Here is a 19658-nt window from a genome sequence, read left to right as displayed (position 1 = left end):
ATCTTCCACAGTCTCCTGTCAGTTAATTGCAATACCACTCTATTGGAGGCACAAATCAACATGCTTTTCTCTCCCTTTGCTACTCTGCCAGTCATTGGACAATCTCTAAAATCTGTTGGTTATTTACAACAAACTACCTTCCTGCTACCTATCTTTAAAACAATGGCACTATCTAAAGTTTTTTAGTAACTTTTATTCTTCACAGTATTCTTTAATATGATTGAATATTTAAATTAATTGTTTCCTTGACAGGTGCCAAACGCCTTATCTATCTTCAGATCAGATTCCAATAGTTGAAAGTTGCTAAGCATACTTTATTTTGAAGACCAGCATCTTGTCTGAGTGCATTATTAAATGCACTAAATAGCATTAGGATATATAAAAAATAAAGTGTTTGTGGTCAAGATTCTCACCTCAATCATGTATAATATTCTAAACTCGGGATATAACTATCCTTCCTATAATTAGTTCTGTTAGTTGGTATAAGCCTCTTATGTTGCTGTGCTATGACTGATATAAATATGGATTTTTGAGATGCTGAACGCTAAGAATTTGTATTATGTACAATTCAAATATGATCCATAATATTTGCACAGAGGTTAATGGCAGTCAACTACTTGGGTAGTGTTTACGCAAGCCATGCCATAATTGCTACCATGAAGGAACGAAGAATGGGAAGGATTGTGTTTGTATCATCTCAGGCTGGACAGGTGGGACTATTTGGTTACACAGCTTATTCTCCAACCAAGTTTGCTCTTCGAGGATTGGCTGAAGCTCTGCAAATGGAGGTATGATTATCTATTTCTCAGCTACTTGTAGCATAATTGGTAGATATTAAAATGTTGCATCTCTTGCATCCTTATGTATGGTTTGATATACCATACTACTAAAATGCCTCTGCACAACAAGCCCAATTAAGAACAAGATAGCAGCCTTTATGATTATTTAAATGAAACTGACCCTTAAAAATGGTTCTAACAGATTGTGTACAGTCTTTTTTAAAGTGCAGTCTGATCTGAAAGTGACCAGTTAAAAACCATTGAGTAGCCATGTTTGTAATAATTTCTGTATCAAATATATTTAGTTTACAAGTAAAAAATTTCTAACAGCTAGGCCTACTGTTCTCACAGTCAAGTTGTGTCTTTCCATCTTGTGCATCATTGCCAATGACAAATAGTTAAATGCCACATTAAGCCCTCAGTGACAGCTGTGAAACCCCATTACTGTTTATAAGTTGCACAGGTATAACTGAATGAAGCTCAGTAAAGAATTCTGATGCATGAGAAGGCATAGAATCAGCTCATTCTTAGTTATGTAGGCTCCTTCAGTTACAATAGAAGGGGGAAAAAACAGTGAAAACCATTTTAAACTGAATTAGGATGCTATAATTCACTCTCACTCTACTCTCACTCTCACTCCACACACACACGATATATAAAAATGCATCTTTTTTTTCTCAGTTGGTTCTAAGAGCAGAGCAGTACTTAAAAAGACTCACAGACTTTAAGGTCAGAAGGGACCATCATGATCATCTAGGCCTGATCCTGCGGGAACTGGTTGTAAGACTGTATACATGTTTGCAGAATTTTAGCCTGTTTGTATTGCGTTGAGGTGATGTTTCAATGCCAGTATAAATATATTAAACTTAACAATATGTCCCTCCATATTAAGAGATGCAATTGTTTTTCCAAAAAACAGGTAAAGCCTTATAACATCTATTGTAACAGTTGCCTATCCTCCAGATACTGACACACCTGGCTTTGCAGAAGAAATCAAAACAAAGGTAACTTAATTCCTAAAGAATTTTGCACACAAGTCCAGGATTTTCACTTCTGAAATTAAAATGCATTGTCCACTGTGTTCATTAACATCATGCATTATATGTTTAAAAAAACAAAATATCCTCTAAATGTCATTAGATAATGCTACTGAACTTTAACTGTCAAATGTTTATCAACAGGAACATTCAAAATCAATTACCTTGTAATAAACATTTTATTCAGATCAGTATTTTGTTTACATAGAATTTACGTAAAAATCTACGTAAATTTTCTTTACCAAGTCTTGCTGAAAAATGTCATAAAAATGGGACCAGTGTTAACAATTTTAAACATGTCTACCTTGCTTCAATACTGGTTTAACAGAAACAAAGTCTTACTTAACTGCTTACTATGTAAAGTTTAGAATTATTTGATTTAGATGGGCCAAATGTTGCTGTCCATTACACTCATGAACTATGAACTAAGTTGTTTTTCAGGGGTGTAAGTAAGGGAGGATTTGGCCATAATTAAGGATACGATTTTGTCACCAAAGTCGCGTGACTTTAATGGAACTCCATGACTACTTCAGCGTCGACCCCCCCTGACCCCCCCCCCCCCCCCCCCCCCCCCCCCCCCCCCACACACACACACACACACACACACACACACACACACACACACCCAGACAGGTCACTGGCTTCATGAATTTTTGTTTATTGCCCGCAGCCTGTGCGTGACTTCGATGAAAAAATTGCCATTACAAAATCTTAACCATAATGTAATATTAAAGTATGATGGAAAGTATTAGTTTTTCTCTTGGTATTAGATACCTAAATGCAATTCTACCGTATCTCTTTCCACCCGTGTGTTTGCCAAGAAGGGGCTTTTATTTAAATAAATATATAAAAAAATCCCTAAATATTCTAATATAGGATGAGTTCCTTCTCTTCACTAGACCTTCCAGAACAGATCACCAAACAAAAGCATAAGTTTTTAAAGCGCTACATGGCTACAATTCATGTTGAAGTTTAAACTGAATACTGAGAAGATGAGGCTCCTTTTATTACCACATAAAGTCATAGACTTTAAGGTCAGAAGGGACCAATATGATCATCTAGTCAGTGGTCTCAAACACGCGGCCCGCTTGGTTATTTTCTGTGGCCTGCGAGCTCCTCGTGGGCCCTCCCCCAGCGTTTATCTAGAGGGGCTCCGGCCTGACGCGCACTGGGGGCAGGGCAGGCTCCCTGCCTGCCTGCCCTGCCCCCGCGCCGATCCGGGAAGCGGACGGAACCTGGGGGAGGAGGGGCGAAGGGGGTGTGTGTGGCTGTTGCTTCAGGCACCGCCCCCAGCAGCTCCCATTGGCCGGGAACAGGGAACCGCGGTCAATGGGAGCTGCTGGGGGCGGTGCCTGAAGCAACAGCCACACCTCCTCCCCCAGATTCCGTCAGCTTCCCGAAGCAGAATGGGGGCAGGGCAGCTATGGAGCCCTACCCTTCCCCCGAACCCCTCCTGCAGCTGAACCCCCTGCCGCACCTAGCATGCACCCCGACCCCCTGCTGCACCCCAACCCCCTGCCCTGAGCCCCCCTCCTGCACCCCTCCTGCATCCTGACCTCCTGCTGCACCCTGCACCTTGACCCCTGCCCTGAGCCCCCTGCGGCACCCTGCACCCCTCCTGCACCCTGACCCCCTGCCCTGAGCCCCCTGCGGCACCCCTCACCCCTCCTGCACCCCACACCCAACTCCCTGCTCCCCCGCCCCCGGGGTGGGGATTTCAGGGAAGGGGTTGGAATGGGGCAGAGAAGGGATGGGAAGAGGCGGGGCAGGGGCGGGGCCTCATGGAAGGGGTGGAGTGGGGGCGGGGTCGAGGGCAGCGGGAGGGAGGCGTCAGTAAATGCGGCCCTCGGGCCAATGTACTAGTCCTCATGTGGCCCTCATGGTCATCTGAGTTTGAGACCCCTGGTCTAGTCTGACCTGCACAACGCAGGCCGCAGAAACTCACCCACCCACTCCTGCAACAAACCCCTAACCTATGTCTCAGCCATTGAAGTCCTCAAATCATGGTTTAAAGACTTCAGGGTGCAGAGAATCCTCCAACAAGTGGCCCATGCCCCGCGCTGCAGAGGAAGGCAAAAAACTGCCAGGGCCTCTGCCAATCTGTCCTGGAGGAAAATTCCTTCCCGACCCCAAATATGGTGATCAGCTCAACCCTGAGCATGTGGGCAAGACTCACCAGCCAAACACCCAGGCAAGAATTCTCTGAAGTAACTCAGATCCCACCCCATCTAACATCCCATCACAGGCCATTGGGCATATTTACTGCTAATAGCCTAATTTTGCCAATTAATTGATCTTTGACTATCCCATCCTACCATCCCCTCCATAAATTTATCAAGCTTAGTCTTGAAGCCAGATATGTGTTTTGCCCTACTGCTCCCCTTTGAAAGCTGTTCCAGAACTTAACTCCTCTGATGGTTAGAAACCTTTGTCTAATTTCAAGTCTAAACTTCCTGATGGCCAGTTTATACCCATTTGTTCTTGTGTCCACATTAGTACTGAGCTTAAATAATTCCTCTCCCTCCCTGGTATTTATCCCTCTGATGTATTTATAGAGAGCAATCATATCTCCCCTCAGCCTTCTTTTGGTTAGGCTAAACAAGCTGAGCTCTTTGAGTCTCCTCTCATAAGACAGGTTTTCCATTCCTCGGTTCATCCTAGTAGCCCTTCTCTGTACCTGTTCCAGTTTGAATTCATCCTTCTTAAACATGGGAGACCAGAACTGCACACAGTATTCCCGATGAGGTCTCACCAGTGCCTTGTATAACGGTACTAACACCTCCTTATCTCTACTGGAAATACCTCGCCTAATGCATCCCAAGACCGCATTAGCTTTTTTCACAGCCATATCACATTGGCGACTCATAGTCATCCTGTGATCAACCAATACTCCAAGGTCCTTCTCCTCGTCTGTTAATTCTAACTGATGAGTCCTCAGCTTATAACAAAAATTCATGTTATTAATCCCTAACCCTAACCTTGCACTTTTCACTATTAAATTTCATCCTATTACTATTACTCCTGTTTACATGGTCATCCAGATCTTCCTGTCTGATATCCTTCTCTGTATTGGCAATACTTCCCAGCTTTGTGTCATCCGCAAACTCTGTTAGCGCACACCCCACCATGTGCTGCTCTTGCTGCTTCTCCAGGTACTTTCCCCAAAGCTCCCATTGGCCGCGGTTCCCAGTTCCCGGCCCATGGGAGCTGCAAGAGCACAGAGCCCTCTACTTGCCTCCCACCCCCCCCCTGCCTGGGGCTGCAGGGACATACAGTAGTTCAGCCGCTTCAGGGAGCAGCACAGGGCTCGCGGCGGCACGGGATAGGCGGGGGGGCATGGGGAGCTTGGCGGGCTGCACAAAAGAACTCCACGGGCCGCATGCGGGCCGCATGTTTGAGACCCCTGCTCTAGCTCATGAATAATGAATTCAGAGAGAAGCTGCTAATGGTTTAAAAAAAAAAAATCAGTCTCTGCTCTAATTTATGCTAACTGGAAGAAGAACGTATCTTTTAAAGAAATACTAAATAAAGATGTTCCCTAACTTTGTGGTTTTTAAATCAAGGCCAAATGCTTAATGTAATCCTTGCTTATATGCTGTTTTAGGTCTAGAAGACATGAGTGCCTGTTTTTTCTCCATTGTACATTGGACAGCCTTACGATCAAAGAACAGTCAGAGTAATTGTAGGGTGTCTGAAAGTTAGAGGGAATAGTTCGATTTCCCTCCCACCCCCCACCCCCACCACCACACACACACACACACACACACACACATTTAATAAACAACCAACAATTTATATTGCAGTAGTGCCCAAAGGCCTTAGGTAGGTTTAGGGCCCCATTGTGCTAGATGCTGTGCAAATACACAAAAAGACAGTCCTTTAAATGTGCATTCTAAGCTTTTTTTGGGAAAGATCATATTTTAAAAACTTAGCTGTTACAAAAAACACTGCAGATAAATGATAGAACTCTTTACATTTCTTTTCACTATGCTATCCTGCATTTTTTGTTTCAACACCTAATGTTACTGTCACTTAGCTAATTTTTATAGCCTATTTTACTTCTCATATAATGTTCATTGTTTTGGTTGCAAATACTACAAGAAAATACCTTTTATTTTATTTGTTTGTTTTAATAAAAAATCCCCCTATGGTTTATAATGGAATAGAAAAAGACACCGAAGTTTTTCTGGTGCATTTAGTATTGTAAATTATTGCATTTTTGGCATCTAAAATCTAAATTTTCAGCTACACCTTAAATATGCAATTTTCCATTATTCCTTATCTCACTCTGTTCAAATAGATTTGCATTAGGACTATCAATTGAAGTTAACTCAAGCAATTAACACACAAAAATAGTTAAGATTAATTGCAGTTTTGAACACACTGTAAAACAACAATAGAATACCAATTTAAATTTTATATAAATATTTTTGGAAGTTTTTCTACATTTTCAGATATATTGATTTCAATTGCAATACAGAATACAAAATATACAGTGCTCACTTTATATTATTTATTGCACTGTAAAAAACAAAACAAGTAGTATTTCAGTCCACCTCATACAAATACTGCAGTGCAATCTCTTTTTCATGAAAGTGCAACTTACAAATGTAGAAATTTTTTTACTTAACTGCACTAAAAAACAAAACAATGTAAAACTTTAGAGACTAGTACACTCAGTCCTACTTCTTGTTTAGACAATTGTTAAGACAAACAAGTTTGTTTACATTTATGGGAGATAATGCTACCCGCTTCTTATTTACAGTTTCATCTGAAAGCAAGAACAGGCAGGTTCTGCTTGATAACAATCCAAAACAGTGTGGACTATTGCCCCTTCATTTTCATCATCTGTGTCAGATGCCACTAACAGAAGGTTGATTTTTCTATTTTGGTGATTTGGGTTATGTAGTTTCCGCATCAATATTGCTCTTTTAAGACTTCTGACAGCATGTTCCACACCTCATCCCTCTGATTTTGGAAGGCACTTCAGATTTTTAAACCTGGGGTCAAGCACCAATCTTATTGGTACCTTCTTTTGTTACCAGATTTGCCTGTTATTTTGGGGTATGCTCATTTATTAGGGTTATTCTTTTGGGGTGGAGGGATATTCTGTAATTCTGTCAATGTACTGCTTGTGTCACTTGTGTTCTCATACGGAGCTCTACTTCTCTCTGCTGCAAGTTCCCTCCCAATGGAGCTGTTCTGCAGGACCTAGATTCCCCAGGGTTGGATTCTTCCAGCCCAGAATCTCTCTCACACACACACTCACACATGTCTGAGAGGACCGGGTTAATCAGCACTCCCAAGTTGGCCCTTCATGTGTCCTTGGACTCAGTAGGCTGGGACAAGCAGCATTTCCGAAGTGTCACCCTCATAGGCCCTTGGATTCAGCAAGCTGGGTTGAACAGCACCTCCAAGCTGTCCCCCTCATTTGCCATAGGCACCGCACCAGAATAGAGTACGCCTGAGCAGGCTGGGTTGAACAGCACTTCCAAGCTGCCATCCTCATATTTCCCAGGTTCAGCACGTCGCTATCCCCACTTTCACATTACAATTGTTCCGGTAGTAACCCACTTGATGAGCAAATCCCATAGGATTTTTGGGTGCTGCAGGGATCTTTTTAGCTTAGGTACGAGGAGTGTTCCTGCAGAGCAAATGAGGAAGCCACTGGGGGAAAGGGGGAGAGAAGCAACCAGCTTAACCATTAAAGTTATTTATTGCCAGGTAATAACCATAGTACATTCACCTACTTGGGCAGCACCATCAGCCAGGGGTGGAACAAGCCAGGACATACAGAACAAAATCAGTAAAGCCAGAACACCTTCAGGAGCTTAAATACAGTCTGGAAATCATCAAAATAAGACACCAAAACCAAACGCAAGATGTATCAGAGCTGCATACTTTCAACGCTACTTTATAGTGCATAATGCTGGGGAATGAGATAGTATGCTTCTCTGCTTCCACAATGACCTGTCCAAACTGTCTTCATTCCATACAACCTGCCTCAGAAAAATCCTCGGTAACTTTTGGCCCAGAACAATCTCAACCAAGATCTGTTGATACAGTGCAGCTAAGAGGATCTGAGCACCATCATTGCCAGGAGGCGTTGGAGATGGATCAGTCATGTGCTTCGGATGGAAACTGATTCCATCACCAGAGTACCAATAAGATGGACACCTGAAGGCAAGTGAAAATAAGGGCGCCCGAAAACAACATGGCGAAGAGCTATGGAAGCTGAGCTGAAAAACCAGGGGCACAGCTGAGGAACCATTGAAAGACTTGCCAGAAACAGACAGAAGTGGTGGAGCTTCGTCATTGCCCTAAACACCAGAGGCGTAATAGGAACATGATGAGAAATAACCATAGGGGAGTCAAACAAAATAGTTATAATATTAAATCTAACTTAAATTTGATTATAAAAGTCAAGTTTAGAAAACTATAACTGATCACACAAGTCAGGGTCAGAAAGCTATACAGAGAGAGAGAGAGAGAGAGCAAGAGAGACCGACAGGTTCTCACCACTCTGAAGCTTAAATCGATCGGGGGTCCCAGGTGGTGGTGGTAGCTGAGGGTCTGGAGTGCTGGAGACAGGCAAAGTCCCCAGCACGATCAGTCAGGAGAAGATGAAGTCCCAATGGAACTGATGCAGATTTTGAGTATGGATTGTTGTTTCCCTACAGAAACCCCTATGGTTCAAGGGAGAACACTAGATTTGTTTGTGTAAACTGATGGCTCCAGGGAGTATACCAAAGTTGTTTTGTTCAGGCTAGACCATGGGTCGGCAACCTTTCAGAAGTGGTGTGCCAAGTCTTCATTTATTGACTCTGATTTAAGGTTTGCGTGCCAGTAATACATTTTAACATTTTTAGAAGGTCTCTTTCTATAAGTCCTATAATATATAACTAAACTATTGTATGTAAAGTAAATAAGGTTTTTAAAATGTTTAAGAAGCTTCATTTAAAATTAAATTAAAATGCAGAACCCCCTCCCCCCGGACTGGTGGCCAGGACCCAGGCAGTGTGAGTGCCGCTGAAAATCCACACACGTGCTGAAGGCAGCACGCGTGCCATTGGTTGCCTACCCCTGGGCTAGACAATTGGAACTGATCATTCCTGGCTATGGGCGGTGTTCCTTGGAGGGAGCTCACAATGCAATGCTTCACTATTTTGGATTCCAATAAAGGATTTATTACTACAATTGGTCTGATAACTACTGAGCTGGGTGTGTGCAGGCATGGGTTCATTAACATCTGGAGCAGAGATTTTCCTCCATCATGCAGTGCTTCCCTGCTTTTTTGGTCCCAGAATTCCGTGCGGTTCTTGCCTTGGAATCTCTGTTCTCCATTCTGTATGGTAATGGAGATGTCTCCCTGTCCTATCTTCGATGCAAATGAGGCTAGGGGAGTTTCCTTAATCCTGTCACCCTTATCCTAGGGGGTTAGGTGCGTCTCCCACTGCCTTTTCATTGTTTTTTGTAAATCTTTCTTCTGATTGGTTTTGGTTCAAGCTGGGGCGGGAAGGTCTTTTGTGAGTCAGATTGGCTGGGTACTGCGCCCTGGTTCCCCAAGAACACAGACCTGCTAGGTAACCCTTTGCGCATTGTTAAATCAGCAGTGAAAGTCTTCTTAAATAGAACATATTCTGGGTCATCATCTGAGACTGCCATAACACGAAATATATGGCAGAATGCAGGTAAAAGTCACGGAGCAGGAGACATACAATTCTCCCCCAAGGAGTTCAGTCAAAAATGTATTTAACTCATTTTTTCAATGAGTGTCATCTGCATTGGAAGCATGTCCTCTGGAATGGTGGTCGAAGCATGAAGGGGCATACGAATGTTTAGCATATCTGACACGTAAATACCTTGCAACACCATCTACAACTGTGCCATATGAATGCCTGTTCTCACTTTCAGGTGACATTGTAAATAAGAAGCGGGCACTATCTCCCCTAAATGTAAATAAACTTGTTTGTCTTAGTGATTGGTTGAACAAGAAGTAGGACTGAGTGGATTTGTAGGCTCTAAAGTTTTGTTTTGAGTGAAGTTGTGTGTTTAAAAAAAAAAAAAGTATTTGTAAGTTGCACAATAGAGATTGCACTACAGTACTTGTATGAGGTGAATTAAATACTATTTCTTTTATCTTGCAAATATTTGTGATTAAAAATAGTGAGCACTGTACACTTTGTATTGTGTTGTAATTGAAATCAATATATTTGAAAATATAGAAAAACATCCAAAATATTTATTATACATTTAAATTGGTGTTCTATTGTTATTATTTGTGTTTAAAACTGCGATTAATTGCAACTATTTTAATAATTAATTTAATTGCAATTATTTTTTGTGATTAATTTTGATTATTTTTTTAATCGTTTGACAGCCCTAGTTTGCATACTTTGCTATATATTTGGAAATAGAGTATCTTCCTTCCTATTGGACTTTATTTTCTATGCTGTTTTAAATTAACACTGAGATTTTTCACAACTTGTAGTTGAAGAGCAGCTATTACTAGAAGATACATAAGTATCTTAAAATATTTCTTGGGCCTTGGTATGCATGTTAAACAAAAGTAACCAAACAAAGATTGAGAATCTTAAATGCTGACATCACACACATTTTTTTAAAGAATCATATAGTCACTACTCCTTTTACTGAATTTGCAAAATCGTGATGCTACTGACACTCCCATCCTGTTTCTTAATGTTCAGAACTTTACATTCACCTTTTGTTTCGTATTTGACTACAGCTGAATCTTTTAATGTTTGAGCAAAATCCTTTCTGCTATTCTTGAGTTAGAATGTACATCTGTGCAGGAGCAGACGTCTGTCTGGGTTCAGCAAAAATGGTAATAGTTTGAAATTTGTGGAAAGTAGTTACGTACTTCATGGGACTGGGAGAAACTTGGGTTCGGTTTATGAAGTTGTGATGAGCATGTGACAATTGTGCAGAATGTGTACAGTAGTCTTTGCAGGATGAATTGATTTTAATCAAAGCAGTTTAAATCAAATTTTAATAATTTAAATAATTGATATTAATATTTTGGTTATTTTCCAAATGAGTAGTTTATTCTCCCTGGTTGGTATAGTCATTAAAACATTGATTTTTGACCAAATATAGCTTATGCTAAATATGGCACGCTTTGCTAATCAAGAGGGTACAATATATTTATGCAAACTTAGATAAGTAATTACCGGTATGTAGCTTAACATACACTTATTTAGATTCTTAATTTTTATGTTTTTGTCGGTGGGGGGGGAAGAGGGGGTTTGTTTGTTTGTTTTTTATAAACTAAGGATTGGTGTCAAACTGCATTTGGATGGAGTGAGAATTTAATTAAATGTACAAAACCAGCATTTTAAAAGGTTTTTTAAATAAAACTACCTTAAATGTGCTGGATACTTACAGCTTGTGTTTCAAAAGTCTTTTGCATTTACAACTGCTTTGTTAAACAAAGGAAATATTAACTGTAGCTAGTGAATTAACAGATTTTTCTGATCACAATGGGCCAGATATTCAGAAGTGCCCAAACTGATTGAATACCTACCTCCCAGTGAGATTGAGACACACAAGGCGGGTGAGATGTAATGTCTTTTATTGGATCACCTGCAGTTGATGGAAGGGACAAGCTTTCAAGCTTCACAGAGCTCTTCCTGAGACCTGAGATCCTTTCCACAAGCAGTTGGTCACTAAAAGACATCACCTCTCCCACCTTGCCTCTCTATACTGGGGGACCAACACAGCTACAGCAACACTGCAAATTGAAATTAATGGCCGTTAAGTGCCTAGTCTCCTTATGAACTTTTGGAAATCACAATCTTTAGATGACTAAATACCTTTGAAAATCTGGCCCCTATGTTCTTCAAAGCTTTAAAATTTATAGATCTCATCCTCTCCCACCTGGTTGGTTGTTTTTGTTCCCAGTCAATTTCTCAACTTTGAATAAACTAGTCCAAATGAAGAAAATATTCTCTGCACCTGATAGCTAAATTGAAACCAAAAGTAATCCAAACCTTTTCTGCACAACAGAATCTGTGGAAGTACTTCTATCTGGAAAAATGTAAAACAGCAGCTTCATTGTAAAGGCTGAAAGTAATATTAATTTTTAATGTGGTATGTGGCATTTGTGATGTTTCCAAAGCTTGAGATGACCTCAAAAGTAAAGATTTTTTCCTAGTGATTTTTTTTATAGAATTAAAAAAGCCACACCCTTTAAATCATTAAAATTTGAGGAAGGCTCATTGAATCAACTTTTTTGTTTCTATATTTAAAGTTTACAGTAAATTTAGGACTTAATATAGGAAGTCATAATTTGACATTAAATTTTGAACAGGTTTATTTTAAAAAATAATGCCTTGTATTTAAATTAAAAAAAATCTGATTAAAAAAAAAATAAAAAATTATCCACCCTGAATCTTTGCTAATCTCTATAGCTGTGCATGTAGTTAAATGCATTTTATGTGCACATGCCAGCTAATTTAAATGTATAGTTCTTACAGAGCACTTGAGCACTACAGGCCTGGAGTTCTTGTGTTAAAGTTGTTTATTAATCTGAAATAGGCTGTTGTGATGCATCTAAAGATTCTCTTATAATGGAAATGCACAATGGAGTTCGTGTATATGATCTTAACAAGGTATTTCATGCTCTTGAAGTTTTGACTGTGCAACCTCAATGTTACACTAAAGTAGTTTCTGTATTGGAGTTTTCAGTCTTGGCTGCTTAAACTTCAGCGGCAATTCTCAGAGCAGTATGCTTGAGATATAAAATCGCCCATCTGCCTGAGAGCTAGGCATGCCAGACTCTTGTTTGTTTTTGCTCTTTTAACAGACCTGTTAGATTAGAAGAGATCTAAATGATAGATGCCAAGTTATATGTGCCTCGAGGTGAAAGTGAGTGAGGGTGGGGGAGAGCGAGTGATGGAGGGATGGAGTGGGTGGGGTCTCGGGGAAAGGGTGGGGCCTCAGTAAAGGGGCGGGGTAGTTCCTGAGTTGCAGGATCTTGTGTGTAAAAAGGTTGGAGACTACTGACTTAAAGCCAAAGACAAGTAAATTAAATTACATGACACAAGAAATAATGGTAACAGAGTATTTTTTGTCTTCTCTGTGTTGTCAATATAATCAAATTTATAATAATACTTCTGTATCTTCTTTTAAAGCCTTTAGAGACTAAACTAATTTCAGAAGCCTCATCTGTTTGCCAAGCAGAACAGGTTGCCAGAGTTATTGTTAAAGATGCCATAGTAAGTAATTTTTAAAATAAGGTCTTTGAGGGGAGGCATAGGATGGGAAATGATTGCATGAAGTACTTGTTTAAAGATGTAAATAAGAATTGTTAAGCATAAAAACATTTCTTCTACATGGAATGTTACTTGTATTTTTTGTACAGGAATGTTATTCTTTAGCATTTCTTTGTTTCCCTTTCGTCACCCTGCCCCCAAACATCTTTAATTTAATCTCTTGGAGCTAACATGTCTTTGGAGCGTCTACTCTTAAGACAAAACAAAATGCAGCAATGTCATGTCAGAATAAACACAAACAAAAATTATGAATGTTTTAAAACATTAAAGATGTTCTCCAGGCATCAAATGGTTAGTAAAAGGTTACTTGCCTAGTGCCTATAAAAGATCCAAGAAAGCCTTAATTTCTCTGGTCGAGATCAGTTGACACTGAAATAACTATACAAAAATTCAGAGTATTCTAGTGTGTGTGAGTATTTGATTTGTGAATAATCATAGTGCAGAAAATCCCACTGGTTGTAGCAATGGAGACATCCGCCTTTCCAGCACCTCTTTATTCTCAGAGATCTTGTGCTATAGAATCTTCATTTTTAAAGCACAAAGAGAAATGACATTAAGGGGGGAGTGCCTTAAAGCACGTAATGAAAATAAAGTGTCATCACGTTTGTTTGCAGCCACATACTGTCAAATTTTGTTTCAGTTCTTAATTTATTTATATGGTCTGACTGACAACTGCAACCCAATAGTATAATTTATAGCCCTAGACAGGGCGAAGCTATCCCTTTCTTACTTTAAAAACTTGACCTAAACCTTCACCAAGTGTGTGTTTGGGTTTTTTTGAGTCTTCACCCACATGCTGTATAGTTGTTCTTGGCTATTTCCAGATAATATAAAAAAGTAAACCCTATGGCCAAGATAATGCAGTACAGAACACTGTTTCAGAATGTCCAAACATGTCCAAAAAAATAATTTGACTCCCTCCCTTTTATTTATTTTTCATGACAGGTAGCCATCTTTCTGTTACGTGCATAAGGGTTATCCAGAGTAACAATGATAAATAAGAAGGAAATACTTAGTTTCCATTTTCCCAGTATTTTCACCAGGGGGCTGCCTGAAAATTAAGAAAATATGCAATAGTTATCTGTGCAGCAATCTTCTTGGGGACAATTTCACTATTTTGTTAAATGAGAAATTCTTGTTCATGGAAGCCAAATACCATTTTTCTTAATGTGCCATATGTAAAAACAAATCATACCAATTAAAGACTGCTAGATGGACAGGTCTACTCACACTTACTTGAGAAGGCTATATCTTCTAGCTAATGTTAAATCTCTTTCCGCATGCTTAATTTCACATTTGTACAGTAGAACCTCAGAGTTACGAACACCAGATTTACAAACTGACCAGTCAACCATATGCCTTCTTTGGAACTGGAAGTACACAATCAGGCAGCACCAGAGACCAAAAAAAAATGCAAATACAGTACTGTGTTAAACGTAAACTACTAAAAAAAAGAACGGGAAAGCAGCATTTTTCTTCTGCATAGTAAAGTTTCAAAGCTGTATTAAGCCAATGTTCAGTTGTAAACTTTTGAAAGAAAAACAATAACATTTTGTTCAGAGTTATGAACATTTCAGGGTTATGAACACCAGTCTCCGGGTGTTTCTAACTGAGGTTCTACTGTATATCTAGCACTTAGAGACCACATTCGGGAATCAGATCCCCATTGTGCTAGATGATGGGTGAGGGTGTGGGTGCCCAGTTATGCGTGCATACATATGAAAAAAGATGGCTCTTGCCCTTAGTCATTAACCCTTGGATTTGTTCAACCTTCCATGTGCACTTTGATTTTAAACACCTTATACGGGTACTTAAGCAATCTACAGCTCAAAACAAAAATGTGTTTTGGGTCACTATCACCCAACATAAAGTAAAGCTGGTATATTTTCCACATGTACCTAAACTGTTGCTCGTTTTGACACATACTGTGCAGGTGAAGGAATAAGTCTCTAACCCCACTTTAAATGAAGTACCAAATAAATAGCATCTACCTTCAGCAAGCTAACCTTGATAAGGAACAAGCAGTATTTCATTTTCTTCAGATTCTCGAACACTTTTTTAAAACAATGATTTTTTTTTTAATTCTTACATTTCTTTTGGTTTCACTTCACAGTACTTGTCCCCATTGAATTAAGGGGAATGGAAGGACAGCATGAGCCTTAAACTAACCAATCTGTTTCATAATATTACTTTCAAACAATTAAAAGAGAATTTTGCAATTTGGTAACCTTTTTGTTTGTTTTTAATTTCCCCTCGTTCCCAGCAAGGAAACTTTAACAGTTTTATGGGCTCAGATGGTTACATGTTATCAATACTGACCAGTGGAATGTCACCTGTCACTGCTATTACTGAAGGTCTTCAGCAGGTAAGATCTGGAGAGGCTGTAATTTTTAACCATATTTATTCACAAAGATTTAGTCATACTTTACATTTTCAAATAGTTTACAAACCCTGATCCTTCACCTCCATGAGGTGAGAGAATATTGTACAGATATGGAATTTTGTGGCACAGATAAGTTAACTAGTTTGTCCAAGAAAAGTCTCCAGTAAACTTTTATTCATTCACTGAATTTATATTGCTTACCTGCGTGAGGCTGTGTTCACTTATTAAGTAAAAACAGTCATGTTGTATAGACTATATAATAAAAAAAAAAATGTTGAAATAGCTGAAGTTCTTTCTCTTTGCTTGCAGGTTGTTTGCATGGGCATTTTTCGCATCATTGGTTTGTTTTACCTAGGAAGTTTTGACAGCATAGTTCGTCGCTGCATGATACAAAGGGAAAAATCTGAAAGTACAGATAAAACTAAATAATCTTTACTCACTGAATCAGAAGAATGTTACTTTTGGACAGCTTGCTGCTAAATGGGACTTAGTTTCTCACCTGAAGACATTCATTTAAATGCTTGGATATGTGACAGATGAGTTCCTTTGAAATGGAAATAGAGAACAAAAGTACAACCCCAGGAAATACCAAAACTATGCAAAAGTATGAATGAAGACTAGTTTTTTCATTGGTGTGAGTTGGAGAAACATTTGTGAATCTAGAGACTGTAAGTGTGAAGAGTAAAATTTCAAAGTGGGTTATTTGCTGGTAATTCTGGACAAATACTTAAGTTTTCTTTGATGGTGTGTTCAGAGATAAGGGTAAGTACCATCACACATTGAACCTAAGAAGTTTGAACTCTCCTTGAAGAGAGTTTAGGCTCCTAATAGATTTCCACAACCATATTTTAACTTTGAATGTTCTGATTACTTTCCCCATTGTCAGTAAATCGGTAAACAGACTTATCCGTGGCTTTCATCATGCACTACTATGGCTGTGGGATTGTTAGGTGGGAGAACCATACCTATATGATCCAAAGCTTCTCAGTGTGGGAGTAGTTGAGATATTGCTTTAGTAGCTACATACTCTTCTAAAGGGAGATGAAGAACCCATTCTCCACTGAGAAATGCTGGGAGATATTTTTTTTGGCCTTCTGAAATACCTTCTAAACAAATCAAACCATTAGAACAACAAGTAATTTAAAATTGCTGAAAGCCACAATCTAATTTTAAATTGATGTATAATCTTCTAATTTATTCGCTTTTCTCTCCTCAGCTCAACTGACAGATAAAGGTAGCTTAATGTTGCCATTGTGCACATTTTTAAAAACTGCAAATGATGAGCCAAACAAGTAGTTAATAGAATGGGTTGTAATTAAAATGTTAATTTAAAATGCTAGGTTCTTCCAGTAGCAGGAATGTAGCTTTCAGGAGGGTCAAAATGGCATTCCAGGTTAATTTATCCCTGGATGTGAGTATACTTGTTAGGATGACAAGGTCTGGTTTAAAAATACACTCCACTCTTTTGCTTTTTATTAGATGCACATATGAATCAAGACTGCTTCACATCTGTGCCAGACTACACTGAACCCAATATTTTCTAACAGTTTTAAGTTTCTAACACTGAAAATGCTTAGTTCATAACAATGATAGCATAAAGAGATTGTGATCTATTGTTCAGTTGGACTACTACAGTAAGTGCCTATAAGTCTTCTTTTGCAAAAGCTGAATCTTTAATATTTGTTAGCACTCCTACATTTTTAGATGTCAGGTTTTCCTAGTCTCAATCCATATTTTAAAGTTTAAACCTTAACTGGTAAAATTTGTCATGCTCACTTCCTCCACAGGAATAAATTTTAATCAAATATTGGGTGAAATTGATACTGTTTCTTAGTCTTCTATATCCCTCATCTAAGGAATGGTTTAATGGGACACTATATGCTAAAATATTTTTTCTTATCTTGCATTAACTGGAATAACTTCAAAAACTTAACTCCTCCTTGATACTATTGCGCCCTCCCCCCGTGCAATTAGTTTAACTTACTGGGTTTTTTTGCACTAGCACAGTGCTGCAGTGTTTGCTATGTAAACCCTATAGGGGAGTATTCAAACTGACAGTCTAAACAGTTTCTCATTAAGAGACTGAGTGTTTATACTAGGCTTTATAATGCTCTTCACAAAGCCTAAGTTTGGGGGCCAACCTACCAGAGTGCCTCTTTAAATATGTAACATTTGCATGCCTCTAATTATCAGAAGAATGCATAGATTTGAGCATAGTAGGCATCCTTACAATTCTAAACAGCTGAGTTTCACAGCAGAAGAAACTATTTTGCATATACATTAGTTGCTCTGTGCTGTTTTTTATGGATTGTGTATTATGGAGCATTTGTAATAACATCCAGAGTCATTGTTTACTTTGTTTACTGAAAGTCATCACAGCCCATTCTCTCAGGACCTGATATATCTTACTAGTGTGTATATTATACCAAACCTTGATATAAATCAAGAATAAGATTAAATAAGTGTTCAAACCAGATACCAAGTCAATGAGTTAGTATTTCTGACAAAATGCTAAAAATAACATCAAGTTTCTGACTTGTATCAAAAGCCTGAAGGCCAAGATTTCAAAAGCAACTAGGGACTCTGGGTGCCTCAATTTCTGGGTGAACTTTTAAGTCTTAAGGACTGTTTTTTCAGAAACTGCTGAGTACCCAAACTGAAAATTGGGCCCTGTTTAAAATATCATAAGTTTGGTAGCCAGTCACTAGCCAGTTTTGAAAATGCTGGTTGAAGATTCCAAATTAAGTCTGATGCTTGCTCTTAAAGTTTACTTAAATTAATTCAGTAGTCTTATCTAACATACCATGGCCCAAATCCTGCAGAGAGATGTGCATTTGCTTAACTTTGCACGTTGTAAGTAGTCCCATTGACTATGGCCTAGTCTACACTTAAAACTTAGGTGTGTGACAAACAGGTGTGTGAAAAAGCCACATCCCTGAGTGTTTGTAGTTATGCCAACCTAACCCCTAAATGTAGATAAATCTAAGAATGCTTCCATCTATCTAGCTGTCATTGCTTGGGGAAGTGGAGTTCCTACAGTAATGAAAGAAACCCTTCCGTCACCATAGTCTGCAACAACCATAGCTAAGTAAGGCTTTGCAGATTTAACCCTATATCTATTTTAGTAGTGTGAACCAGGTAAGTAAAGAATTTGATCTTTAAATGTCATAGTTTTGTTGGTGCAAGCTAGTGCATTTAGTTAACTGACACTTCCATATACATTAGGCTCTTTTGACAAAAGTAATGAACAACTGCAAAATCCTAATCTGGAAATAATCAGAGCTAAGGGATTCTAATAAGGCTTACCATAAAGCTGTAACCATCAGGAGAGAGCTAAAAACAAGAATACTTTGTAATCTTGTGGAAAAGATGACTGACAGCCTACAGATTGTCGTCAGCTAAATTTAATCAAGGTACTCGCATCTAATTTTTTTCAGTAGAGCCACAGATCTCTGAAGAATTTAAAACAAAACACTCTTTATCACTGTTTTGTCAAATTAACAATATGTAATCGATGCTATAACCAGACTCAAATGTTATGACTTTTTTTTTTTGAATTCTTTTAAACATTCAATTTAAGTTTTGATAGTTGAGCCAAAATGTTTCTCTTACATTTCATTTAGTTTCTAGTTACTGCTTTAATGTTAGATTTATTGTACAGTATACTTTCTAATTAAAATTCTGGTTTATGTGCAATTTAAGTAGGTTTAATATTTACTAAGAAGGAAATATGTAAATTACATGTTAGTTTGCTGTGAAACACTCTAGGCACTTTTAAATGGTAACCATGTTTATGGCTGTTTTTTAAAACCTATCCCATCTCCAGTTTGCTTTAAAAGCTTTTGTGCCAGAACTGTAAACTAATTTTCATGTTTTGTATTTCTCAAAATAAATGGAGGAACAAGAATGCTTATTCTGAAGTTCTAAATTTAAGTCTCTTCATATTAAAAATACCACCTGAGCCTATGGTTTACAAGTTTTTGTTCTTTTAAGTTGTTAGTGTTGCACTCAAACTTTGGAAATCAATTGTCATCTTTTCAGTGAGTTTGTAAAACTTTTATTGTAACTAAACTTACAGTAAAACAAGAGGTGTTATTCTAGGAGCAAAGTTTGAAGGAAAACTTTTTTTAAAGTAAAATTTGCATTGTAGCAGTGAACATTCTAA

At 38.6% G+C, this 19658-nt stretch overlaps 1 protein-coding gene across 1 annotated transcript in view; it reads left to right on the top strand.

Annotated features, from left to right (window-relative positions):
- KDSR (3-ketodihydrosphingosine reductase) overlaps positions 1-19454 on the top strand; it is a 35739-nt gene extending 16285 nt beyond the window's left edge. The window contains 6 exon segments of the mRNA XM_005300858.5: positions 597-788; positions 1699-1719; positions 1721-1783; positions 12970-13053; positions 15374-15475; positions 15803-19454. Of these exon segments, the coding sequence (XP_005300915.1) occupies positions 597-788; positions 1699-1719; positions 1721-1783; positions 12970-13053; positions 15374-15475; positions 15803-15922 (582 nt within the window). The 3' untranslated portion in view covers positions 15923-19454.
- Positions 19455-19658: the final 204 nt, after the last annotated feature.

This window comes from Chrysemys picta, chromosome 2, assembly GCF_011386835.1.
Source record: "Chrysemys picta bellii isolate R12L10 chromosome 2, ASM1138683v2, whole genome shotgun sequence".
Taxonomy (NCBI): domain Eukaryota; kingdom Metazoa; phylum Chordata; order Testudines; family Emydidae; genus Chrysemys; species Chrysemys picta.
This window is presented reverse-complemented; position numbering and strand designations above follow the sequence as displayed.